This window comes from Seriola dumerili, unplaced genomic scaffold, assembly GCF_002260705.1.
Source record: "Seriola dumerili isolate Sdu_G_001 unplaced genomic scaffold, Sdu_1.0 BDQW01001087.1, whole genome shotgun sequence".
Taxonomy (NCBI): Eukaryota; Metazoa; Chordata; class Actinopteri; order Carangiformes; family Carangidae; genus Seriola; species Seriola dumerili.
The window spans coordinates 521,633-549,261 of NW_019175342.1; the positions used below are offsets into that span (position 1 = coordinate 521,633).

Here is a 27,629-nt window from a genome sequence, read left to right on the forward strand (position 1 = left end):
ACCAGCCAGCCAGAGAGGGACAGTGTGTGAGTGTGAGGGTGTGAGGTGCAGAGTCTGTGCTTGTGTTTGTGTGTGTGAGTGTGTATGTGTGTGACGAGAGAGAGAGAGAGCGAGGCAGTGTAGGAAAAGCCAGGCAGCCGGTGCAGTGTTTTAAAGTGAACGATACATTGTGCTCCGCTCCTCTGCCTCTCTTTGGACTATACCACTAACAGGGACTCACCCCTTTGGACTATCCCGACTCGTCCTCCTCCTCTTGCCTTTGAAGGGAACACCTGTGTGTGTTGAGTGTGTATGTGTGCGTGTGTGCGTGTGTGTGTGTGTGTGTTTGTGTCGAGACAGACTTAGCCCAAGTGATCAGGGCAATTGGATGACTTCGGTGGATGAGGGTTTGGCTGGTGGAAAGAGGGGGATTGCTGACCATGGACTCCCCTCACTTGTAAACGGGGTAAGCAACCAGACTGCACCCAGCCTGCTGAAATGAGGGGGTGATGAAAGATCACTTGACGGAATGAGAACAAAACAGGGAAAGGAGTCAAAAGAGAGACATGAGGGTGTAGTGAATGAATAGAAAAAAGGACAGATAGTTAATATGTTAGGGGTAAGACTGGCTAGTTAAAGGGGGGCAATTCAGCTGCAGTGTAGAGTCCATTGTCCCCCAGTATGCGTTTGAATATGTGGGTGTTGTTGCATGTAGTTGACCCTGCCTCACAGCTTGCCTGTCTGTCTTGCTCAGCTGTTCGTGTCTGTGTCATCACACGGCACAGTCCTGTCTCTTCTGCTCACTCTCTTTTCATCCCTGTTTGCTTCACAGTGTCCCCTCCTATCATCTTTCTCTCTGTCTCTGCCGTTCACTTTCTGTTTGCTCTGTTGCGGTTCAACGTCTCTCTGAAGGTAATGGGATTAATTGGAAACCAGGGTAGCTGGAAGGGGAGAGAATGACAGAGAGAGGGAGCAAAGGAGTGATCACAAGAAGTGTGCAGGGGAACGGGGTAGATATTGATTGACCGTGCAGGTACAGATAGATTGAAAACAAAAGAAAATTGAGGAATGGCGTAAATGCAATAATAGGCGTGCTGTCTAACAGGACTGAGGGGAATGGTTTTGGTATCTACAAGTATAATTGAAGTTATTTTTGTTTATTGTGGCCATAGTTTAACATTTAAGATGTTGCAGGAGGAAGAACATTATAGGTATGCTGTCACATAACTGATAAACATAGAGCAAACTGTAGAAGTTGATTTTATATTTGATTTAATTAGACATGTTCAGATGCCTTAAATCATGTTACAGTAAGATTGTGACAGACACCTGTGACAATCTGTTAAATAGGCTTAACAATATTTCAGGTTATAGGGACGTCTAGATGATCAGAAAAGCGATAATACTTGTGCTGTTGGCAGTAACCTCTTGACTGTTTTGACTCTACTAAGTCTTGTATTGTCAACAGTATTAGCCTGTTGATAATACAAATGATGCCTGTTGCACCTTTTGTACCTGCTAATATTCATTCATTACTCCAAAAATAGACAGGTGAGGTTTTATTTGTGTTGTGGTGATCTCAATAGCAACATGTGACGTCAGTCACTTTGAATGCTCCAGGTCTGTGACTGGACATTACATAATGAGATTTACTCGTCCTCTGCTAAGCATGAAATTCTCTTCTGATTGTTCCAGGCCCGAAACCTTCCAAGAAGACTTTGGTTTTCCACTAAAATTATTTTGGTTATTTTCATAGATTGTTTATTGTGATTGCATGGAGTAGCTACAGAGCACAAGTACTGAGACTGAGAATAACTGAGTATAACTGAGGATGTAGTTGTCATATTATTGGTATGTAGTTGCACGTGGTTACACTATACATTCATTTGATATTGTTGTCTTAAAAAAAAAAAAAAACGACATTCAGCCAAGTGTCTTTGACAGGGCACAGTGCGTACACCAGGACTAGAATAACTAGATTAACATACAGTACTTAGCTGTACTGGATGAATGGGGACTAATCTGCAGCAGTTATAACAGTCATTCCTTACACTGATACAGAGAGACGGAGAAACAAAAATATACCTTATACTTAAAAAAAAAAAAAAAAAAAAACGTAACACAAACAAATTTATATCTTCTTAGTCACACATTTAATGTATTAGTTTAATAAGAAAAAAAAGGAAACCTCAAATTTGTGCTGAAAATCTACAGAAGCCCTTTTGGCTCTCATTTTCCTTTTTAGAAAATGTTTAAAATTAGTTTTTGTGAGCACAGAATACAAAAATTGGAATAGCAGCTGACAAGGGGCAGCGGCCTGACCACCTGCTGAGGGTCTGCCACCAATGACACACTGAAATGCCCCCATTCAATAGTCAGCAGCGAGAGGGCTGACAAACAGTCGCTTTGAGAAAGACAATGCACTTTGTTAAAGAAACACAGTGAGGTGCTGTCTTTTCTTTTCACTGGACATCAGTTTGTTGACACAGAAAGGGCATCCAGTACGCTAGACACAACACACTTTGGCTGTGAGATGCATGAACAATGAATAAGACAGAGAGTTGTTAAGTGTTTGTGTTGCTACAAATGAGTTAGGGTGTGAACTTTTCCTTGATGATGAGTCTAACTTCTCTTCTTACAATCCCTAACAATAGTAGTGATGATGATTCAAGGGAAACATGACTGAACCATCCCAAATACTGAATCAGTGGATCGCAGACATAAAACAAAAGGTTCAAAGGTTTCAACACCTAAATGGGAACAATTACTGCTTTTATGTTTTATATCATTGTAAATTAAATGCCCATGTGTTTTGGACTGTTGGTTGAACAAAACCAGACTTATTCAAAGTTGTTGCTTTTTGGTTCTGGGAAATTGTCAGGGACCGTTTCCCCCAGTGGACTGTATCACACTGTCTGTTGTAGGGCTACAAACAGAACACACTCTTGACTTTGGTTTGACTTCTGTGTGTTCATGTCAACTTCCTGGTTTTGGTGTGAAGCAATAGTGTGTTTAATTCAAACATGCTGTTAAGCAGTTGTCAACAACGTGAGAGTTCAGAGCAGGTGGTTTACAGTTAGAGGGCAAACGGGCTAAATAACCTACACACCTGCTTACTTCGTGTGAGAGCTTCTCATAATTACTCTTCAATATGACACTAATACTCTACACTTGGATTTTTGTGACACGTGGACACATTTAGCCTCAATTTTTACTTTGAAGTTTCTCCCTCTCCAGGATTGGAAACACGTGCACACAGATAAGAAAGTGCCACACTGCACTGGACTATGCCTTTTTCGGATATTACATATTTACATACTGGCACACAAACTTGCACATGTAGCGCGTTGACTGGATGTACCAGCAGCAGTCAGCAGGATACACAAGTTGCTGTGAATGCAGCTTTGTAATCTGCAATTAATAGAGCTAACTTGTCCCATCATGTTCTTGGGGACCATGTCTTTGGAATTAAAGATGCAGTTCACTCATTAATTCACACAAATAAACACGCATTAAAAAGCAGGAAAAGGGCTCTTGCATCACTCATGATCAGGTGATGTATTTCAAGTTTGCCTTGTTTAACGGCCCTACACACACCCTTACACACAGGCTGAAACACTGATGAGGATCTTCACTGGCAGCACTCACTCCTGTCACTACTACCTGGTGTTGACCTTTTATTCCAAATCTGATCTGAATGTTAATCTTCACTCTGAAATCCATATTTTCATTTATAACACTCTCTTGATGAAGTCAGGACTAGTTAAAAAAAAAAAAGAAAAAAAAAAAAAAAAGCTCACTATTTTTGACCTACCTCGTCTTGTGAGGTTTTATTTTTTAAGGACGTCATTCTGCGGATTCAGAAACACAAGAGTAAACACAGGCACACACACTCTGTTTCACAGCTTGGGGTTTCCTGTGTGTATGTAAGTGGGGTTTCATTGAAAATACCTCCACACAGTCTCCCGGGTGCTGCTCCAGTCCCTCCCTACATTGTCCTTTGTCCAGTGTAGCATTCCTGGTAATCCAGCCAGCTACCTGTTTCCCTTGAGACTCAGGTGAAAACAAATATGTGTGTGTTTGTGATTAAACCCTGTGTAGACAGAGGGGCAGTGTTTCTATATATGTGAAGTTGTGTCTGTCAAGCTGCTCTAAAAGCCCCAGCTTTGACTTGAAGATGAATGAGCAGTGAGAGAGAGGTTATATTTAAGAGTTCAAACAATGGGGAGTCTCAGGTGTTTTTGTATAGTATCTCAGTTGAGTGTGTGTGTGTTTGTGTGTGTGTCTCATTTACTGAAACCTTAAGTTTCACACAGTGTTGATTCAACAAAATGATCGTGTAATATGAGTCATTACTTCCCTTTGTGTAATGTGTGAGTGTGTGCGTACGTAGGAAGAGTATTACTTAGCATAGAAGGTGAATAATACATACAGACACACAGACACATGCAAACAAATTGTGTGTTCATGCTTCCCTCCCTTGGAATTTTGCAAAAGTGGTATTGATACAATCCGTTTGATCATTGCTCAACAAGCGAAGGCTGTTTAAAGGTAGTGTGTGTACATTAGGGCTGCCACTAACAATTATTTTTTTCTTAGATTAATAAGTTGATTGTTTCATTTTGTCTATAAGATATTGGGAAATAATGAATAATTTCCCAGAGCCCAACAACCAAAATTTAAATTTTTAATATTATGTATGACAGAGAAAAACAGAAAGTATTTGCATTTGAGAAGCAAATGTTTGGTGTTACTTGTTTGAAAAATGATGATTGACGAATCGGTTAACTGACTGATCATTTCAGCTTTTGCGTTCTTTTGTGAAATAGAAGGATCTTGTGAGGTTCTTTAAAGCCTCCTATGCCCTCCTGTCTCAGAGCGTCTTGTTACCCACTGGTGAGATCTGAGGCTGGTAACAGAGTCAAAATGCTGAATATCAAAGCAGAAGCATTAAACGATTCACTTTATAGGTGAATGTTTTTGTGTTGCCAGCACTTAAGGAGCTCAGCGCTTAGAAGGATAGAGAGAGAGAGAGACAGGGAGGAGGGATAAAATGAACAAAGACAGAGAGATGCAGAAAATGCCTCTGCAGAGAAACGCCTCTTATCACTGGAGCTCAGTCTGATAAACACAAGCAGAGACTAGAGACTCTGCTGCTCTCTGTCTGTGTGTCTGTTAGTTTTCTGCTACCCTTCTCTCCCTTGCTCTCCTTCCTCCATCCCTCTTTTTTTTTTTTTTTTTTTTTTTTACTCCTCTGTCTTTCCTCTTTCCATTTTGTTTCTCACTCCTGCTCATCTTTCGGTCCCTTTACTGCTGACTCACACTAAATCAAAGCTTCATGAGTGTGGATCGATCCAGTCGATGTCAGTTCATGTCTCATCCAATCCCACCCCACGCTGCTGTTGCATTCCATCTCTATTCTGTCTTCTGTCTTTTGCAAAACACTTGCTTTGCTTTATTGTTTAGTTACAAGATGGCTACTGTCTGACTAGTTACACAACACATATGAAACCAAAGCAACACCTTTTAAAACTTTATAAGCTGCATAATTCCTTTGCTCAATTGACATACCACAAAAATGTCAGATATTCTCAGGGGACACGCCTAACAAGAGATCTTAACTTAAAACCTAAGACTCTTATATATCTCTTAAAGGGACGGTCCAAAATATCAAATGCAGACCAGCTTCCTAATATCAATCTATTTCTGTGTTTGGTAATTGAGATGTTTTTAATGGGAAATTCAGCAAAAGCTAAAAACAGGTTAACAAACAATTTATGACAAACAAGTCAAAATAAATTAGACACTCACAGGAATCTCTGTGCTGGTTGATTTCCATGTTAGAAAATAAGGTATTCATATTATCCCACTCGCGCACAGTCATGGTCTGGCCGGTTCAAAGCCATCTTGTCCATCTCTTTACATTTAGATCAATAAGGCCTTGAAATGCATGGTCATCCACATGATTCTCTTCTGTGCCAGAGGGGCAGATTAATGATTTGTTCAGCACTAAAATGGTATTGACCCTCAGCACTCAGCATAGACTAAAAGGGTGTGAGGGGAGGTGGATTGAGAGTCTATCTTTTTAATGACAGCCGCTACAATGTTGTTGGCGACTACATCCCTGAATGTGAGTGAGTGAGTGAGTGAGTGAGACTTTTCCCATTGGCTCTTTCAAAATTATTTGATGCAAACATTTTCTGTCGTTTACCACAGATCCACAACAGTTATCGTTTTCAGACCCCTTTGGTGACTTTTATTTTGGACAAACCATAGCTACTTTTGGGGATGTCACAATACCAAACGTTTGGTAGTCAGTACCAATTCCAATGAAATTCCCCGATTCTATATGAAGTTTGATACCACAACAAAAAACAGAAAACAGAGGCTGCTGCAACACACACTGTGCTAACACACAAATATAGTCAGTGTGCAAGCAGAAGTTTAAATTGACTAACAAGGTGAAAGGATGATGGTGTGAAACTATTCATTTAAAAAGTCTGAAGTTATATTCTGACCGACTGAACAGTAATGACTGTAGCCTACTAATGCTGTGAGCACTCAGCTCCCTTTATGAGCTGTAACTACGTTAACCCAACCCAACCCAACCTAACCCAAACAAGCTGACGTTAGCCTTTATGAATGTTGTGTGTGTAGCGCTGCTGAAATAGATGTCAGCTGTTGCAACTCACAAACAATAACTTTAACGTTATAGGACATGAACATGTTGACTGCATGTTGTTGATATGAAGTTAACAACTGAAACTTACTCACCCTGAGTTTTGTGTACAGATCCTGATGCCCGTCTTTGAGCTGCTTAGATAAGTATGAGGTGTTTTCCTCCTTTCATTTGAAATGCTCTGTGGCGCCATTGGCATACTGGCCTTTGGTTTTCTATAACTCGTCCTTGCTGATCCAAGCCAAACACAAAATATCTTTATACATCAGTCTTGATTTGATTTTTTTTTTTCTACAAGTTGTGATGGACCTGTTGCTACAATCGTACCTGCTGCCATATCACCTGTTGTTGTTGTTGTTGTTGTTATTGTTTACTGAGGCTGCCATCTTCTTCTCTTGAAGTTTGATGTCAGACTAGAGGTTGTAAGGTTATTATACTGCCCTTGTCATTCCTGGAAGAATCACATCTCCAGTACCTACAACATCTGCTACATACGTCACATTTTCCGAATTATCAGTTCTTATGACATCCCCAGCATACTTTCCATAGAAAGTAGTTGTTGACAACAGTTCTACAACAGTTTTCAACCACATCTCTTCAATTTTGCACATTGACCATCCAGCCATATACTAGGTTTTAACCCAGTCTTTGTTGGAGTTCAACTTGATATGGAGTTTGAGCCTTTGATGACTGAGAGATAGAGCACTAACCTCAAATGAATTGGCCTTACAGTAAGTAATTAGTTCATGTCACTCTCTGTGTGTTTTGTGTGCACATGTAAGCTTTAAGTGTAAACAAGAGTATAATGGTTGATTGGAAAGGGGAAACTAACAGTGGTCCAGTGTTTTGTTGACCCATCCCTCCACCCGTGAGGACTTTATCACTGTCACCTTACTTCCTGCTTTGTTCCTGTCATAATCACTAGAGGCCTTTGTCACTTGAATGTAAACATTTGTCGTATTGGGGCTCTTGCCGAAATTACTGATGCTGTCTTTCTTCTTGGTAGGACAGTCTCACCTTGGTTAATCATAGGTCTAACTAATAGTGGTAATGGCTCCATGTCATTTGAATAAGCCAGTAAGCAAGCATGAATAATAGCAGGGCGGTCGATCTAGAATGCATCCATTATTAATGTTATTAATTGCACTTGTGCTTTTTCTCCTATGACGTGACTAAAATGTCTACTGTGTCTATTTTGCCTGTTTAGTTTCCTTTTTGAACTAGCTACAGTTTGTGCCTCTGTTATTTATGTCCATGAGAAATTTGCATCATGGTTCCAGATGGGTTATTGAATTGGCTGGAGGTCACATCAGAGGAAGTAAAATTGCAAGTGAATAAGGGAAGTGGAAATACATTTGTCAGTTTATCTCAAGTCTTTCGCTTACAGAAACACATTTTATTTTGTAACAAGAAAATATTGTATGTTTGCCTCCCTGGTAACCAGTATTGTAGCAGTCACTGTAGCACAGGGACATCATTTGCATCTCACTATTTTTGTACCGTAATCTCCCACAGTGTTGCTCAACAACTGTAGTATGTCTAACACATTATGCAGTATTTTAAGTTTCAGGACTGTGTCACCATGGTGTGATTGGTAGTCATCATTCGTATCACATAAACTTCCACATTTCATTGCCAAGCTCAACTGAAAGTTAATTACTGGAAAATGATTTAATCACTTCAAAAAGATTTCCAAAGTTGAAGTGTGTCTGTTGCACATAGATACAGCAGTGCTTGTTGTTTTCTAAGAGCAGTTTCAGTTGCCACTGGTCTTTTCTCTACTCTACCACCTGTCTCTCTCTTTTTCTTTTTATCTCTTTCTCTCCACTTGACATGTCTCTCTCTCGCTCTCTTCAGCTGTCCAGAAGTGTCCCCAAAGTGTCCTCCACTCTTGATGTTCTGTCCCTTTATCTCTTTTCTTCTCACTTCTTACATTTCTATTGCAGCTGCTCTGGATTAAATAATACATTGTTCCCCTAGAGCCTGGCTGTGTTAGTGTGTCTCATACATAACTATTCATGCTGCACAACCAAGCTTTGTGTCTGACTTCAGGTGTCTGACCTGTATTTTTCCTGGGAGAGTTTACAGAGTAAACATGCTTATTCAGCCATACATGACATGTAATAAATGACATGTAATAAATCTGACATGTGGGTAATTCAGTAACACAGTACAGTACCTGGACAAAGAAAGCATTCACACATATACGCACACTTATGGCTAGCAGTAGTTCACGTACAGTTCATGCTGTATACACATTCACATTGTCATATTAAAATAACACATAACCAGACTCATATTGACCAAAAACACAGAGCAAAGGTCTGTTCGCTCAACCTGAATCTCTCATCTCAGAAAAGGAGACTGAATTTTCTTCTTTGTCTTCATCTCTCCATCTTTCCTTCTCTGACATTGGTCTCACCTGGGAGAGCGGGAAGAAGAACAGAAAAGGAATGATAGGATGTCTGCATTTTAACTAGGTCAGACCCTGCAGCAACAGACTCACAGAGAGATCTCAAAATCTTTTTCAATCCTATTTTATCTAAAGTAGTCGTATATAAAGTATGAAATAATATGTAGAACAGCGCATGCTGTGCAGAGTAATAATATAAAGCTGCATGGTATTTGTATCTTTAACATCTGAGAAAGGCAATCTGTGGACATGAGGCACAAAATGTGGTAGATGATCTTTCAGTTCTGTGAAAAATATAGTCATAATTTATACCAAAAATTTCTACAAGGCATCATAAGCATTAAATAAGATTCAGAAGGTTATAGAATTTTTTACTTGGGTATTAGTTTTTGTATTTCCTAACTGAAGTGAGCATGGGTTCGTTGTATTTTGAAAAATGATGTTGATATGTGAAAATTTGAGCCTGCAAAGAAAGCACTCCAGTACACACTGATTTGTCCCAAGCAAACATTTCACGGCGATAGAAATCCTCCTTTGGCTAAAGCGGATGTGAAGGCGCGTCAGGCTTCAAGCAGCACCACTGCAGTTAAAAGCAAAGCAGATTTCAGCGTCCTCGGTTCAAAGCCACTGGCAGGTTGGACGCTGCTTGGCAGGCTAGCTGTGTTTGTGCTCGGGGGAATCAAGCAACTCCAAACACTCTGTAGGCTCATGTTTTGGCAGTTACACCCCCTGGGCTGTTCTGGAGCAGGCGGGTACAGAGAGAGGCATACTGTAAACACACACACACTCTCTCTCTCTCTCTCTCTCTCTCTCTCTCTCTCTCTCTCTCTGTCTCTGTCTCTCTCTGTCTCTCTCTCTCTCTCTCTCTCTCTCTGTCTCTCTCTGTCTCTGTCTCTCACTCTCACTCTGTTATTTGTTGCTGTCCATCAATGTCTTTGCCTGAAACAAGGAAAGGATTAATTGGCAGCTTAAATGCACATGTGCAAACTGGTACTTGACTGCTCAGCATGTATTGTTTCTATTTTTCTACAAGAATACTATATATAATATAATAATAATAATAATAATAGTGATGCTGGCACACATTCACCTGAACAGAGGAAAATAAAGCTTTTTCAAATACTTTGGAAAGAGCAGTGTAATTATATATAGCCTTCAGTAGGTGTATTGTACCAGTGTTGCACAAACACAATGTAGAGAGAGTATATGTAGTTAATGAGAATGAAAGTATTAATAACTTACTACAGTTAGAGTTTTAACCTTAATTGTATTGTAATGTTATTTTGTTATTGCTCAATATCATCACTTCAACAGCTGTTAGCCGACTCTCCCAATGAAGTAAACATTTCCAGATCATGTAACATAGTCACAATATTAGGGAATTATTTCATACTGCATTTTGACTTTTTCTAACATTGTTTGTTTATACTTATATTATGTGAGCTAGGACTACATACGAAAAAACCTCCTCTTCTCTCATTCTTACAGTAAGCGCAACAAGCTGCGTATCAAGCCGCCCACTGTGTTAGTTTGGTCAAGTTTCTGGATTGTTGTGGTGGAGTACAGAGGCGGGATGCTTATTTCTTTGCCACACACTGTGTTTCTTTTTCTGCTGAAGGGAAAAGAGACTGGTCTAAAGAATGCTAAAGAGACCTTTACCTGTCATTTTTTCCCCTCTGTTACTCAGCCTCAGACCCCATGTTGGCTGTTTGTAAAAGTGCAGATCCTCCGTTAATATGTTGAATAGCTACTTTTTGATTTAGTTGTATGTAAGCATGCACTTTGGTGTGTGTGTGTGTGTGTGTGTGTGTGTGTGTGTGTGTGTGTGTGTGTGTGTGTATATATTGCTAATACAAATGTATTATTCAGATATGAACAGATAATGGGCTTTCAACCGATATGATCGTTCAAAGCGTTCCAATTTCCTTGCAGTAAAATTTGCAAGTTAGAAACCATCTCTAACATATGTGCATGCAAAATGGCAGAGAAAGCTTTTTAGATTTTTATCAATAAATTCCTTTATTTATTTATTTACTTATTTATTTTCAACAACTTTGCATTCTTATACGACTCCTCACATTATATAAACAATTCATGTGGCCCATTGCAATTTTGACTTGCATTTTCTGAGCATTAAACACATCTGCTCTATTTCCACTTTGTAAATCAGTTTAGATTAATTAATGTATATATTTATTCATTTTTATTGTCATTATTATTATTATTTTGTAGGTAGAGTTCAAATACAAATCATAATTTTTTTAGTTATTTGACTTTTTAGCTTTACGTTCTGACAACTTTTGATGAAAGTCCCTGTTCACCTCCAGCATAAATCCGAATACATACAAATAGCTTTGTGTTACACCCTGGAATGGGATTGAATATCCGTTGTGCAGCTAAGACATCTAGATCAATTGAGTTTAAAAAGAAGAAAGGGTGGGGTGTGTGTGTGTGTGTGTGTGTGAGGGAGTGAATTGTAGTTGCTGAAATCTTTCAATGTAATGCTTGTAATGTCCAATAATTACCTGACTGTCCTCAAGCTGCATTGCTATCTCTCTGCCTCACCTACGTCTTTTTTTTCTTCATTTTCATTTTTCCTTTTCTTTTCTTGGCTGTGTTCGCTCTTTCGTCTCATCACTTGTTAGCTGTAGTCTTCTTTTCCACACTCATTCTTCCTCTCCTACCTGCTGTACAGCCATAGCTTGATCCTGGTCTATTTCTCTCCCTCTCCACCTATCTGTTACTCACTGTTACTCAACATATCACTCATCATTCTCTCTCTCTCTCTCGTCTCTCTGATTTTGTGGTCACCTGCCCCCCTCCTTCACTGTGCTCTGTGTTTCAGTTGTTCAGTCATGCTGAGATAAGTCCTTGTTCTCTGTTGCATTAGAGTTCAGCTGCTAAAAGAGTGAAACTAGATGGAGCGGGACCTGTGACCTATGACCAGTTGCCCTTTCACCCCTGTAGCTCTCCAGCCCCCCAGTGTGAACTTAAGACCATTCCCACCGTGAAGGAATTCACAAAATGAGAAATCCACCCTAAAACAGAATCCACAAGTGTTAACCACGTTACCTGGAGCAACTTTGATTTTTGAAAAGCTCTCCCAAACCTCAAAGGTTTAAAAACCCCTTTGGCTGTTTTTGCTTAGTTTTTCTTTTCTTTTCATTTACACAGTCACAGCATGTCTTTGCTTGTAATGTATTGTTATTTTCAGGTTAGATTAAGATCCTATCAAATGCCATCATTTCATTTTGCATGTCAGTTGTACCATACATCTTCTGGGATACAATTTGAAATGATTTGGGTTATTTGCCTGTATGTTCACAGGTGCTTTGGAGATAATGAATGAGCTACTTAGTTAACTGTAAAATATTTTGGCTTCATTCAGTGTCATGGTTCAGAGGCCTGTATTAGCCTGTGTTTCTTTACATTGCTTTACATTTCTTTACATTTGGATGGATACTATGGGTTTAAAGACAGCAATCACTGGATTACTTGTGATACTGAGAAAACATTTGATAATTATAACTGTGACACAAGATCTGAGGTTATAAGGAGCCAATTTTTAAATTAAGTGGATTTATGAACATAATTCTGTGAAATATTATAAATGTTTTAAAATTGCTATAAGAAAAGAGCAATTCCTGGTTACACGGTTTTCACTAAGAGGAATCCTGGCAACATCACTGTGGTAACAAAAACAGCCATGTTCAAGCTCATACATGTTTCTGTTGTTACAGATCAGTGTTTATAATTTTTTTGTGAACTTACTCATAAACTCTCCTTCTCTCCTTTTGTTCCCCTCTCTCTTCTTGCGTTTCTCGCGGTCTTTCTCCAGAGTGGTGAGGAGGACCGGGTTTGTCCGGTCATCATGTGCACGCGGGCCTATCCTGACCCCGTCCCTGAGTGCCAGCTGTTCCCGGGAGAGGTGGAGGAGCCTGAGGAGGAGGTGGCAGACGAGGGCAGGGAGAGGGAATCAGACAGAGACAGTGCTGTGGAAAGCACCCAAGGGTCAGACACCTCCGACGGGCTGATCAGACCGGGCGACAAGGAAGACGCACTGGGAGATCTCTTTTTCCCTGGGGAGAAGTAAGCACTGCTCTATATTTTCCTCTCTGTCTCACTGACTCCAGATCAGAAGGTGCTCTTTGTTCCTGTGTTCTTTGTGCTGTGCTATTACATGTGTCAGTCTCCAAGATATTCTCTTCTAAAGTCAAATAAAAATGTGATATTTAGATACAGGGGTATTTTTGTAATCATGCATCATCATTCATTTCAGATCAGAGTCTTGATTTACTTCTGCCATGTCTTAAGCAGTGCCTTTGTTTTTATTTGACCCCCAAAAATGAAGATATTGAATACAGTGTGAGTGATACCAACTTCTCCCTCTTTTTCCTCAGGTGTGGTCATACTAGCATCTCAGTGACCTCTGACCTATCGACACGTTCCTCGGCTTCTCTGAACGAGGAGCAGTTTGAGGACTACGGGGAGGGGGACGAACCAGACTATACTCTCAGTAGTCCCTGTCCAGACGACGAGACTCGTACCAACGGATACTCTGACCTTGGCTCATCTGTTCCGTCTAGGTAAGAGAGAATAAGAGAGAGTTTATTTATGCATATTAGTATGGTTCTGGAGTAAAAGGACATTTTTTGTGTATTTTATTGACAATATTTGTGTCTGCTTTATCTGTTATGACCACAATAAAAGTCATTTGGATATGAAGGCATGCACATTAGGATTCTGCCCTATCTTCTCCAAAGAAACTCTGAAGTTGTATCAGACTCTCTCATACTCTGCACATACAGTAGCCAAGTGAATAATCACAGATTGATAACCCTATTCACTGACTGCCATTGTTCAAAGATATGCGACATGTTGTGATTTGGAAAAAACGGAGTACAGACAGACAGTAATTATAACACAAATAGCCTTAATTAGCCTATGAATGTATCTAATTACTATGCAGCTTTTATCTGTCTTCTTTCTGAATTATATTTCCTCGTAGCCCTATAGCAAATGTTTCCTGGACTAAAGGTTGGGAACCACTGTGCTACAATGTGCAGATAATTACATTTCTGTTATGTGTTTGTGTAGGCATGTGTGCTATTTCTCAAAGGTAAAGTCATGATAAAGCAAAATGTAAAACACAGACCAGTTTCTGGAGCTTAAACTCTGTTAAATATATTTTACTTGAGTCTCTGCAGAATTGTTACCTGACTCATATTATTCCAAGACTTGACTGTAGAAGTGTATCTTAGGAGTTCTTGCCCTTAAGGCCACATTAATATTCATCAAAGGCCTGTATTTAATGGGATTAAGTCTCTCGGCTGATAGACTGGCAATACAGCTCCATGCTCCTTCCACGCATACCAAGCAGACAAAACTCTCCAAATGGAGTTGGCATGGAGATTTAAATTCAAAATGAGGCCCAGATTTACAAGAAGTATTAGACAACTCAGCATGGGAAGAAGTTAAGTCACAGTACAAAGTGGGTTAAAGGTACACTTGCTAATTTTGATGTAGTGCCCCCAAACAAAAAAATTCCTCCCAAGTCATCAGTTTAAAAGTTGAGATTCTTAAACTCAGCTGTGAGCTGTGTTCACTTAAGCGTAAACAGTGTTCTAGGAGGAAATGATGGGATTTGGGAGAGTTACTGGAAACTGTAACAAAATCAGGGAGTGCTTGTAAAACTTTGATAGTGATAATGTATTGTGGCTTTTGTTTATTTTGGCAACAGATCTGAAAATGAGGTCATAGTTTTGATGTCCTGACTTAAATGCCGACTAAACTACACACGGTTATATTTCTGGAGTAAAATATTAATTCCAAGTGCTAATACTAAGATCCTAAAGGAGTTGTCTTTGACATCTCTCCCTCTCTCTTTTTCTGTTAGAGTTTAATTTTTATTTCTGTTACTTAGTGGCTTGCAGATTTCAAGGTGTCTTGGCACCGACAACATGGTTTTATACACTGAAATGGTGTCTCAGTAATCTCACGAGCACATGTAATCAAAGCCAGTTCAATTTCAAATGACTTCTTCCAAGTGTTTTCAATAGCAGATGAAAACTGTGAGTGTCTGTGTGTGTTAACAGTGCAGGCCAAACTCCTCGTAAGGTGCGTCAGCATTACACTGGTGAACTGATGGATGTCTACTGTTCTCAGTGTAGCAAAAAGGTCAACCTGCTAAATGACCTGGAGGCCCGCCTCAAAAACCTCAAGGCCAACAGGTAGGACACACTCGCATGCACAAACACATAGCACAACATTACACAAGACCTACACCCACCAAATCCCAGTACAGCTTCAATAAGGAGTCACTCTGTGGGGCCGAGAAATGTTGAAATGTTTGTGCAGTCTTTTAGCCCTTTCCTGTCCTCAAACCTTTCCCGCTGACCACCATACTTTTGACTGTTAGCCCGTCAAGTCAAATCACCAGCATGTATTTGTTGACTGCAGTTCTTCCCTCCAGTTTTATTTAAACTAAACCTGATGGCAATTCCACATGGTGAATTAAACTGCAGCAGCCACACATCACCTGATTCCGTAAACAAAAGCCTCTAATTAAAAAAAAAAAAGGGTAGGGTGACATATTTCTGTGAAAAATTTGCATTAATTACCCTGGCAGGTCATTTTAGACACAGCCATGGTACATTAAAAGACAATAACATAATTATACATGACAGAGACTATACACCATGCTGTTTTTCACTGAGACAGAAACAAACATTGTTAGCTGCTATGTGTGAAGTATACACACAGAGTAATTTGATGTGCATTGGTTCACTCACATTTGGCCGCTGAGGGTGACTCAGGGGTTACTTTTTTTAGGGCTTTTTGTTTAGTATGATTTAATAAGAATTATGTAATATTGGCAGGGAGGTGTAAAGTGTTCCTCCTTCTGTTCCTCATGTACAAACACATCATCATCATTATCATTCACACAAACACATACACAAAGACTAATTGATTGTTATATAAGACTGTCACTCCCATGCTTACCTCACACCACTGTAATAGGGAAACTATTATTAGAAACATAATCCTAGGTGACCATTAATAGCTGTACAGTCTACCTGCAAACACAAGTGCACACACTTACCAGTGCAGGCACAGGATCAGTTGAGAACAATACATTTTGTAGATAATGTTTTTGAATATAGTGTGCACTGTGAAGTCACCATTTCTCTTTGTTACTCTCTGCTGACTCTGCAGGATTTCTCCCTGGAGAGAAATGGTTTTATAATCCAACATGGCTCTCCCAATCAGACCTATACTTTCCCGTGAAGTTTGAAGTAGAGATAGGAACAAAGAGAGAGTTAGAGTGGAAAGAGCAAGAATATGAGAGTGAGTGAGGTGTAAATGTGCAAGGTGCAAAATTTACTTTGTGAGCACATAGGAAGTGAATCAGATGGTGCTGGGAATGGATTTTGAAAAGGGAGGGTAAATACATCGCAGGTCCTGTGAACACATGTGAAAATGTCTGACAAATGAAACATGACACTTCTGAGATTAATCCAAAGAGTGAAGGATTTCAGGCAAGACAAAATGAATTCAGAATGGACAAAGGAAAGTGCTTTTGCCACTAAGCAGCATCGAGTATTTAATGGATCACTTGTCAAACTTATTTATACCATTTAGCTTAATTAAATTGCCCTCATTGAAGCATGAGTAATAGCCACGGGGAATTAGTCAATTTTAGGCCAAAATATTTCATACCCAAGACCATACAGTTCATTCACGTGAAATATTCTGCGTGTTGTGTATATATATGTATGTATGTGAGTTGTGTGTTGTGTCCTGTGTATTAACGTTTGGAAGCTCCTGTGTGTTTACGTGCAACTGCTCAGTGGTAACAATGGCACCAGAGACGTTAAAAGATTTGTAGCACAGCTTTGAAGATGCACAGCTCATGATTCCAACCAAGTAAAATCACTAAATGAGTGAAATTAAAAGTTAAAACTCTTCAATAAGTTTATTTTGTTGTTCAATAAAAAATGTGGAGGGTTTGTGCTGATCACAGACAAAAGCCAAAAGGTCAGAGATTTAAAGTAAATTCCACTGGAACTAATTCTTTAATCTCTCTTAGACCTCTTCAAAACATTTTGTTACTTAGATTTATACACTAGTAAAACTTTGCTTCATCTAAATGCAGAGTCTCCTCCTGGAAGATCAGCCTTTTCCCTGACAGTTATTTCTTTGTGAAACCTCTTGATATTGTTTCATCCTGAAATTCCTTGAAAAATAAAATGAAATTTTGAGCTCCTTCACAGTTTGCTTGACTTAGCAGAGTTTAGCTGAATGTGTGAATGTGAGAAAATCTTGTACGTGCTTTTGCTTTTTATGCCTCCATGCATTATGTTTTCAGGTTGTCTTGTCCGTCCATCCGAATTCTCATGAACGCGATATTTTAGTAACGCCTTGGGGGAATTTCTTCAAATTTGGCCCAAACATTCACTTGCACTCAAGGATGAACTGATCGGAATTTGGTGGTCAAAGGTGTTAAAGGTCAAAAACATGTTTTTGGCCATAACTCAAGAATTCATATTCTAACTATGACACAGTTCAACACAAATGTCTAATAGAATAAAATGATGAAGTGATGACATCTTATATTCAAATGGTTAAAGGTCAACTTCACTGTGACATCATAATGTTCTGCAAAAACACTCCTGGTCATTATTCAGAGCTGTAACTCAGGAACAGGAGGAGAGATTGTTATCATATTTCCTGCAATGTGAGTGGTTGGCAGAGGCATACAACTGCGAGGCAGTAATTCTAGTTAAGTAGCCAGATAAGTACATGACATGATCAACTACACACATCATAATCATTAGGAACTAACAAATTTGGATCGACACAACACAGTCAGAAACACGCACAAAGCCAATTCACGTGGATGTGATCATGATCATTGTAGTATTTCAACAAGAGTAGATGATATCAGTTTTCTGTCTACATCAACTGACATTTGTATGACCCAACACTATGTTTGCTCAGTTTTGTTAATCCAAAGCGAAACTCAGCACAGAGCATCTGAGCATCAAACTGAGAGTATTCTTGAGTTTTTGTCCCCCTGAGACAGTTGCTGAGCAAACATAAACCCCTGCTCACTGAACCAGCAGTGAAATTGTATTAACATTGACAATGTCCTTCAGTGTTTCTTTTCTCTATCTGTCTCCAATGTATCGCACTGTCAAACTGAATAGCCAGAATCTTAATTGCCATCAGCAGTTATTTCCAGTGTACTGTTGAGCTGTGAGTCTAGACATATCAATGGCAATTCACTGTAAAAACAAATGTCTGTCATTTTGTTTTTCCCTTTGTAGCCCCAACAGGAAAATCTCCAGCACTGCTTTCGGAAGGTAGGCCACTTACGTGTGTGTGTGTGTGTGTGTGTGTGTGTGTGTGTGTGTGTGTGTGTGTGTGTGTGTGTGTGTGTGTGTGTGTGTGTGTGTGTGTGTGCGTGCGCTTCTGTGTTTGTCTAAAAAGAAGGTCATTCACGTCTTGTAATCTTTGTGTTTATGCATTATACAGTCTGTGCTGCACGTGTTTGGTGTATTTGTTGACACAGACACACACACACACACACAGTGAGATTAGCAGTCACTGCTTCCTTATCACTCAGCTGCCCGACCATTGTGCTCTAACAGCCGGTTAATTACTAACTAGTTTAGTCAGAGAAAACACAGGATGTCTTGATGAAATTAATCTGATCTGTAACCAGGCATGCTGTAAAATCTTTTGTTTTTGTTCCGGGGCTGAAGAAAAGAGTCTGGACATCAGGTTTTCAGGGGCAGACACTTCATGGCCTGTTGGTCTGTACTGGCTGAGATGTTTTGTATCTAGGCTTTTGTCCTACTTCCACCCACAGTAACTGAGTTATAGTGACAGAGTGAAAATGGCCTGTCAGACCTGATCTATGTATTCAATATAAGGTTTGGCTCTCTCTCCCTGTTCCTTCTACTGTCCTCTCTGTCTGCTTTGATTATGTCTTTCACTTTATTGCTCTCTTTATCTGTTCTTCTGCTCTTTCTCCTTTGTGTTGCCTCTCTCGTCTCCTCTCGTCTCCTCTCTCCTCTCCTCTCTCCTCTCCTCTCCTCTCCTCTCCTCTCCATATTACTAATCTCAGTAATGGAGCAGAAGCTTGATGTTCTCTCAAATAATTCCATCAGTGATAAGGGAGGCAGCTGTAGTCACATCTTGGCATGGATGTCACACTTGACACAGTCAGATATACACAGACCTGTGTGTGTGTGTGTGTGTGTGTGTGTGTGTGTGTGTGTGTGTGTGTGTGTATGTGGGTGTTTCTGTGTGTGCCTTTGTGTGTACTAATTTTAATTCTGTTTGTCAGCTACTCTTCTTGGCACTGTCCTATATCATCTATCTTGCAGTAGAATCACTGCAGGGCAGAGCACACTTACGTTCAGTCTCACACACACACACACACACACACACACACACACACACACACACACACACACACACACACACACACACACACACACTAAGAACTAGCTGGTCCTCACCTGGATCTATTCTCATCTGGTGCTTCCTCTGAAGTTTGTGTGTCCCTCTGTGTTTGAGCAGGCAGCTGCTCCACAACAGCAACTTGAGCAGCAGTAACGGCAGTACGGAGGACCTTTTCCGAGACAGCATCGACTCCTGTGACATCGACATCAATGAAAAGGTATGAATATGTTTGTGTCCTTTGTGTGTGTACAGCTTGTTTGACCATATGTTGATCTGTGTCAATCTGTGACCTTTATTTAACTAAGTTCTTTTAAGCACCAAATAAATGCCCATGGGAAGTACTAGCTCTTGCTGTTTCTGTGTGACTACTGAAAACCCATAAAAGAATAAACATCTCACCTTCAGCTTTTTTTTTTTTTTTTTTTTTTTTTGCACTGTTAGCACTAAAATCACAGAGACTGAGGACATGTTCCTGATGGATGCACAGCTTAAGCTGAGAATGCTAATTTACATGATCTCTGAGAGGATTCCTCTTACGTCTGCAAAATAAAGGAATATATGAATATTGTTTATACTTTTCAAACCTTCAAAACCTTGTAAATTGCACAGTTGGTTAAATTATCTAAAATATTGCTCCATAAAGCTCCATAAAGCTCCATATAGCTCCGTGACCCCTAAGCCATTGAGGGACCCCGAGCATTCATCATTTTAAATCCCTGAATATAATTATTAAATTTGATTATGCTTATAGTGTTAATTCAGCTTTCAAAGAGCTGTCTCTGTTTCCATCAGGTGAGTTTTCTGGAGAAGAAGGTGGCAGAACTGGAGAATGAGATTCTGACGAGCAGTGAACTCAAGTCCAGGCTGAAGCAGGACAACACACAACTAGTACACAGGTACAGTCAGAAAGCTGCGTTTCAGAAATGCATAACATTTATTTTAGAACAAATAAGTCAGAACTGTATCATACAAATCATTCTCCATTACTTCTCATTGTTGAAAGAAGAGTCCGCCCCTCCCCTCCCCCAACAACTAATCTTGCAGGCATAATGCAACTGAGTGTAGCAGTAATTTGGTCTTCATACTCAACTCCAGTGGATTGAATTTGTGTGACATGTTCATCATCACAGGGTTCATGAGCTGGAGGAGCAGCTGAAAGACCAGGAGACACGAGCAGAACAAAATCTGCAGGAAGGGCTAAGACGACATCGAGAGGCCTACAGCAAGATGGAGAGAGACATGACCACACAGACAGAGCTGCTGACCAACCGGTGAGACACAAGTTTTCTTTGTATCTGAATGCATCAGTGTTGTATTAGTGAGAATACATTTTTTTAATATGGTAGAATTAGATAAGGTAGCGTTGCTCATAAATCCCCTGGATATGGACATGCCTGCTTGTTAAGAGAAAATACAGAATGTATAACCGTATGCTAAACAGAGCTCAGATATCCCTCCTGGGGTTTGTCAGCTGCATCTGGAGCTGCAGCATGTACTGTGGTTGTTTGCCTAAAACAGTGCCTTAGATGACTATGAAACACACTCATTTTCTTTATAAAAGCACACTGACATACCGGATTTTGTGTTCTTAGAGTTAAGCAATTGGAGGACGAGAACAATGAGATGACTCTTAACATGTGCCGACTCAAGTCACAGACAGAGAAACTGGATGAGGTAAGCCACATTCTTTTATGTTGTTCATCTTTTCTTTATCGTCTTTACTTTTGCATTTGTATCGGGAGCAACTCTCCAGTTAGCTGCCTGTTTCTCTTTCTAACATGCAAGGTCTCAGTAATTTCCATATTCACAGTTGTCAGTTTTCTTAATAGTCAGATGTCATTCACCATGTGCGCGCACACACACACACACACAGACACACACACACACACACAGACACAGATTATGAGGAACTGTATTTCTTACAGTATATTTTACAGGATGAGATGTTAGAGACATTCGCTTGGTGTTGAACCACACCTCTATTTTGAGACAGTAAATGTAAATGGCACCAAACCTGACAGTTGTCAACTCTGCATGTTGTTGAATGTACAACCAAAGGTGTGACAGAAAATAGAAAACTTGCTTGTATATGGAATTTTCTCGAATGAATGCACTCTGAAAATCTCTGATACCGAAAACCAGTGTGGTTTAATAGTATGGTAAATGATAAATGGACTGCACTTGTACAGCACTTTTCTAGTCTTATCAACCGCTCAAAGTGTTTAGCAATACTTACCACATTCACCCTTTCACTCACACATTCAAACATCACACCCATACACACACTCGTACACTGATGGAACAGCCATCAGGGGAAATTTGGGGTTCAATATCTTGCCCATGGACACTTGGACATGCGGACTGGAAGAGGTGGGGGATGGAATCACCCACTTGATTAGTGGATGACCTGCTCTACCTCCTGAGCCACAGCAGCCCCATATATATCCAAAAGAGTCTGTAAATGGAATAGAAATAACTGAAACACAGATAAAGCAAAACATATTTCAAACCATAATTGTGTGTGTATGTGTCCATCCACAGGAGAAGCAAAGAATGACAGACAAGTTGGAGGACACCAGTCTGCGTCTGAAGGATGAGATGGACCTCTACAGGAAAATGATGGACAAACTGAGACAGAATAGACTCCAGTTCCAAAAAGAGAAAGAAGCCATGCAGGAGGTGGGTGGGATTATTTTATGCAATCAGACACACACTCACGCACACACACACATTAAGCAAGGTGGTTTGTTTGTTTCACTGCTCACTTTATTTCCTGTCTTACTCTTCTCACTGTCTCACTGCAGTTATGTCATCTCATACACCTACAAAAAAACTGCATTGACATTATATAACATTGTTAATTCGTCCTTTATCTTTTGTGTAGCTGATAGAAGACCTGCGTCGAGAGCTGGAACATTTGCAGCTGTTCAAGCTGGAGACAGAAAGGCCTGGCCGCAGCCGCACCTCCTCCTCCAGCCTGGCGGACTTCAACAGCAGGACCAGGGAGGTGGAGCTAGAGCATGAGGTCAAGAGACTCAAACAGGTACTGATGAAAGGCACTTTTCAAATACTTCATTGTGCATGGTCAGCTCAGTAAGTATTGCAGCTAGTGGTTTTCAGGGATTTCTGTATACTGAGTGTGCTTTCAGATGCTGAGATGATGATAAAAGGCTTTCACATAGATTCAGGATCCTGAATCCAGGATTGCTGGTCTGTTATTGAAAGATAATACCTGTTCAAGTGTAGGCTGCACTGAAAGGCAGTGTCTCAAAGTGATCTACATAATTATCTGTCATACATTTAATGCAGCAAATATATATTATATTTAATTTCTCACAGGATACTCAACATGGTTCATTAAAGTGTCTTGAGTGACCAGTTGTTTTTATTTATTCCAAACGTAGAAGAAATAATTTTACTCGTTATCATCGCCTTGATTTTCAAAGCGTATCTCAGTTTGAGCTTCATGCCACTGACTGTACTCAGTAGCACGTCTCTGACTCTCTATGAGCCCCTCTAGGAGACTGCAATTTTGTAATCACCCTGAAAAAATATTCAACTAATCACTGCATTATTTCTGAAAAGAAATCTTTCATACACAATGACCAAATTACAGTAGAGCCTTGCATTTTTGGCCAACCATCCGTGTTTTCCATAAAATGGCACAGCTGCAGTACAGAAACACTACATTACACTTATATTACAACCAACTCTGAAGCTCCTGGAGGACATACATGCACAATGATTCAGATAGTTTCAGATGATACAGTTCATAGATTCATACTCGTGTTATATTTATCCTGCAGAACTCAGTGCACTTAACCTTGCTCTTACAGGGAGTGGTTTCCATTTACCACGATAAATTGGTTGCATACTGCCTGGGGAAACTGAAACTGTGTGCTACTTTCATAAAATAAGGCCCACTTTTGGTTTTGGTTTTTGTGGCTGCAGACGCTAGGTGGACCTGGGATACACACTCTGAAGGAGGTTGGGTTCAGGCAAAAATTATCACATGATCAGTAGGATTAGTGGCTGGCAAAGATCACAGCCAATCTCACTGGCTCCTTTCATTACCATAAAAATCCTCTTGAGGAAAGCAGCACTCGACATGATGTACTGATGATAATGTAATGCAGAGTCCAGTGGAGCTTAACTTCATCACAAATTATGAGAATATGAGCTGCAGAAGGCATAGAGTATGTTCTGTATGTCTCTATTCTTTAGTTTCAGTTCTCCGAAAAACAATGACATTTGCCTCACGTGTATCCACCTGCCATAGTTAGAGACTCAAATGTCACATTACTCTCTCCAGCCTCTGCACTGTACGGACCTGGTGCAAAGTAAACATGTGAGATAGGGGAGTAGATGAGTGTTTTTCAGATGTCCTCTGTGATAAGACTAGTGAGAGTAGATATTAACACTCTTTGAAGTTGTATAGAAGATGGGTCTGACTCACATGTAATGGAATGAATTATAAATTATGCTTCCAAGTTCCTGAGCCAAAAGAAAAGGCAGTATAAAGGGGACAAGTTACCAAAGCCACCACGCCTTGAGGTACCTTTTTAAGTGATACATAGTCAGTCAGTGAGAATTGCTGATTCGCACAGTGTGTGCATTTTATCAGGGACTTCAGATGATAAGGTCCATGGCCCCTTGTAGCCTCGGGCCAAACTTGTCACACTAAGTGCAGGGAAGCAAGAAGGGGATGATAATAGTTTTTATGATCTTCAGTCTGCAGATACTTTTTCATGTCTTTCTTTATATCAGCTTATTCCAGCAGTTTTAGATGGAGAACAATTCAATGTGATTGTTCATGGTCGGACAAATTATGAAGCTGTGTATACAGACACTGCCCTGTAACATCCGCAAGAAGGATACACTCATTATCTCATACTTGCCTGTGCGCTCTGTAAATGTCTGTATGTGTGTGTCCAGCGATTTGTGTCCCAGGACTTTCTTCCCCCTGAATTCCAGCACCTGGTGTTGTCTGGGGCTTGGCTCCGTCCTGGTCTGATGGTAAAACTGTTTCTGTGACCTTTGACCTCCCAATTAACCACTAATCACAATGGGGTAGAGTGACCTTGCCCAAGCTGAATTGGGGTCAGTGTTGCAGTCCCCCTACTAATGGTTAAGGATAAACAAGGGTGAAGCAAACTGACCTCTTGTCAGCACTCAAAGGCAACTTAATCATGGAGCTTTCATAACACACTCGACAAAGCAGGGGAGCAGTTTGTTCTGTAACACACATAACCCGTGTTATGTCCTGTAGGTGTTGCCAAAATAGATGCCCATTGCTGTGTTTGCTGCTAGATGAGGTACCAAGTGCAATGTTTTGGCGTATGGGTTGAGTGAGGCTTGAGTAGTGGCCATTAAAAAAAACAAAACATTATCATCCCTGCATGGTCCAAATACTTATCTCTCATTCTCTTCCTATCTCTCTCTCTCCTCTCCTTCCCACCCTGATTCTGTATTTTTAGGAGAACCAGAAGCTGAGGGAGCAGAACGATGAGCTGAACGGTCAGATCCTCAGCCTCAGCCTATATGAAGCAAAGAACCTGTTTGCCACGCAGACCAAGGCCCAGTCCCTGGCTGCAGAGATAGATAATGCCTCCAGAGACCAGGTAAAATCAGGCTACAATACAGACTATATTGTACATACTGAGAATGCAGTGCAGTTAAACTAGTCATTTTTTTATGACAATGAAAATGGTCATTTTACTCTGAAATGATTCTGTGACTGCATTGTCGACTGCTCCGCGACCAATACGTTTCTTATATGGAGCAGGTTTATAGGATCCTTACATACAGCAGTTAGAATGTAACTGTATTTCCAGGACATATCTCAGCATGATAGTGTTCTAGATATTACACTATTGTAGAGTTGAATCTATTATGCATAAAATGGAGGCCACCATGGTTATATCACACACATAGGCTAAATAAACTATGCATGCATAAAATTGAATAACTTGAAAGCATAAAATCTATATGCAGCAGCATTTCTGTATAGTCCTCCCACAAAGAGAATTATGATTTTGCCATTATTTAACATAGTGTATTCTAGTACCAACAAAAGTATTGGGTCCCCAAATCAACCAAGGAGCTTTTGTGTAACAATACAATTAGTAAGACCATAGTGTGCATTGTTAAAAAAAAAAAAAACTGAAATGAAAATGTGATATATTTCTTTTCTCGCAGTTAATGGAAGCCCTGAAGGAGCAGGAGGAAATCAACTTGCGTCTGCGACAGTACATGGACAAAATCATCCTGTCCATCCTGGACCACAACCCCTCCATCCTGGAGATCAAAAACTAGCAGTGACTCAACTGGAATGAGAATCGTTCTTGAACTCGGAGAATGAGGATCATTCCAGTTGTTTGATCAGAACCTTAAAACCGAGTTGGGAGTCTGTACAGGAAAGCAGAGAGAGGCAGAGCCTGTCTTGGAAATGGGGACATATAAATAGACATACATCGCCCCCTGCTGTTTGTGGCAGGAAGAGAACTTCTCTTGCAGCGAAGGCTGAGTGTGATCCTACTCAGAACTAAAGAGCCAGTGATTGCTGGCTGACTGTAGGTCATACTACTGTGACTCTTCAACTCGATCTACCCTGTCTTGTTTTTATTCTGTCTATGCTGTGAACTCTAGTTACTGTTACAACTTTGATCTCACAAGACAAAACTGGTGATTTCCTCCCAGGAATATCCTGCGTTCATCATGCTTTATGAGGATCGACAAAGTCTCTTGATGTAGTACACTGGACATAATGTTGTCGGGCACAAAAACTGGAACAATGTCAGAAACCTGACGTGGATTCTACTGTATCCTGATGTAAAATTAGCTGACAGTTTGGTACGCGGACAGGTTGGCAAGCAGACTGTAAACCTGAGTGAGACAGACATGAAGGCAGGCCAGTTCACTGTTGCCCGATCTGTAAACTGCCAGTCTCTTCTCCTCTTTCATGTAGGTGTTCTCTGAATGCATGTGACATACGTGGACAAGCAGGTGTTAAAAGAAGAGTGAGATAGGAGGCAGAAGTGGTCAGCGAAAGAAAAGAAGAAGGTCTTAATTATAAGCTGAAAACAAACAAACAGCAGTGTTTTCTCTAAAGAGGTGGGGAGTCAGATGACAAACCATGGATGCTAGCAAAGGAGAGTATTAGTGAAGTCTATGAGGGTTAATTGAAGGTGAGGATTAATGTTTTTTGTTTATTCTTGAGAACATGTCTTCCAGGAACATTGAAACAGCACTTGCAGTGTCAATCAGTCCAATAGTGAATATTTTTCACTGAGAAGTGGCCCTTAGGTTGGTTCAGATGAGTCGCAGATGAGTGTCACTTTACGGCGCAGAAGCTGCAACCAAGGAGTGTCTTTAAACTGTAACTTCTGTGGCTGCTATTTGCTAGCAAAGCAAGAGCTGGAAAAGATGCTCTGTTGCTAGCAATAGACCCAATGATGTTGCACAGAAATGTAATGATATGAATGTACAGGATGTACGGTGGATTTCCATCGGAATGACTGGTAGCCATTGTAACATGGTTTTACTGAATCATCTCTCTATGCTCAGTGAAATCAGCTCAGATACTGGATGTGAGCGTCCATCAATTTTAGGTGCAAAAGACTGGATTAGCAATCTCATTGAAGCCTACAGGTTGCAGATTGTAGTTAATGCCCCGATGGCTCTCTGAAACTCTAATACTGTAAATATCATGAATGTACAACTTGATATTTCACTTTCTGTGTGGCCAAAAAGGCTTTTTGAATTCAAATCTGTACTTGATTAAGTTGTAACATGTGTACAGTATTCTGTACTGTAATGAGGAGGTCATTGTTTTAGAGGGGAAACAATTGCAATCTGCTGTGTTATGTAATTATTCTAAACTTGAGTTTTGCTTCCTTGCACAAAAAAAACCTTTTTGTTTCTTTTTGCATGGTTCACGTTTTCTTCTGTCTGTGCCTTTTTTGAGGACATTTTTCAAGATGACGTTGCTATAGATTTACACAGTTTTTGGAGGTACATTCTATGTCTATGTCTCACATATTTTCTTGACTTGTAAATGTTGTAATTAAATAGTGATAATTTGTA

General features: G+C 40.1%; 1 protein-coding gene across 2 annotated transcripts; it reads left to right on the forward strand.

Moving 5' to 3' along the window:
- Positions 1 to 27,629, forward strand: rab11fip4 (RAB11 family interacting protein 4). 2 transcript variants are annotated; one of them, XM_022766880.1, is made up of 14 exons: positions 1 to 445; positions 12,910 to 13,160; positions 13,472 to 13,657; positions 15,167 to 15,301; positions 18,401 to 18,436; positions 19,662 to 19,761; positions 20,337 to 20,440; positions 20,675 to 20,815; positions 21,137 to 21,218; positions 22,086 to 22,223; positions 22,429 to 22,587; positions 24,480 to 24,560; positions 25,022 to 25,165; positions 25,743 to 27,629. In XM_022766880.1, the coding sequence occupies exons 1-14, from the start codon at positions 368 to 370 to the stop codon at positions 25,857 to 25,859; spliced, it is 1,752 nt and encodes a 583-aa protein (XP_022622601.1). In that variant the 5' UTR covers positions 1 to 367; the 3' UTR covers positions 25,860 to 27,629. The 2 variants fall into 2 exon arrangements, with proteins under 2 accessions (XP_022622601.1, XP_022622602.1); XM_022766881.1 differs by lacking the exon at positions 24,480 to 24,560.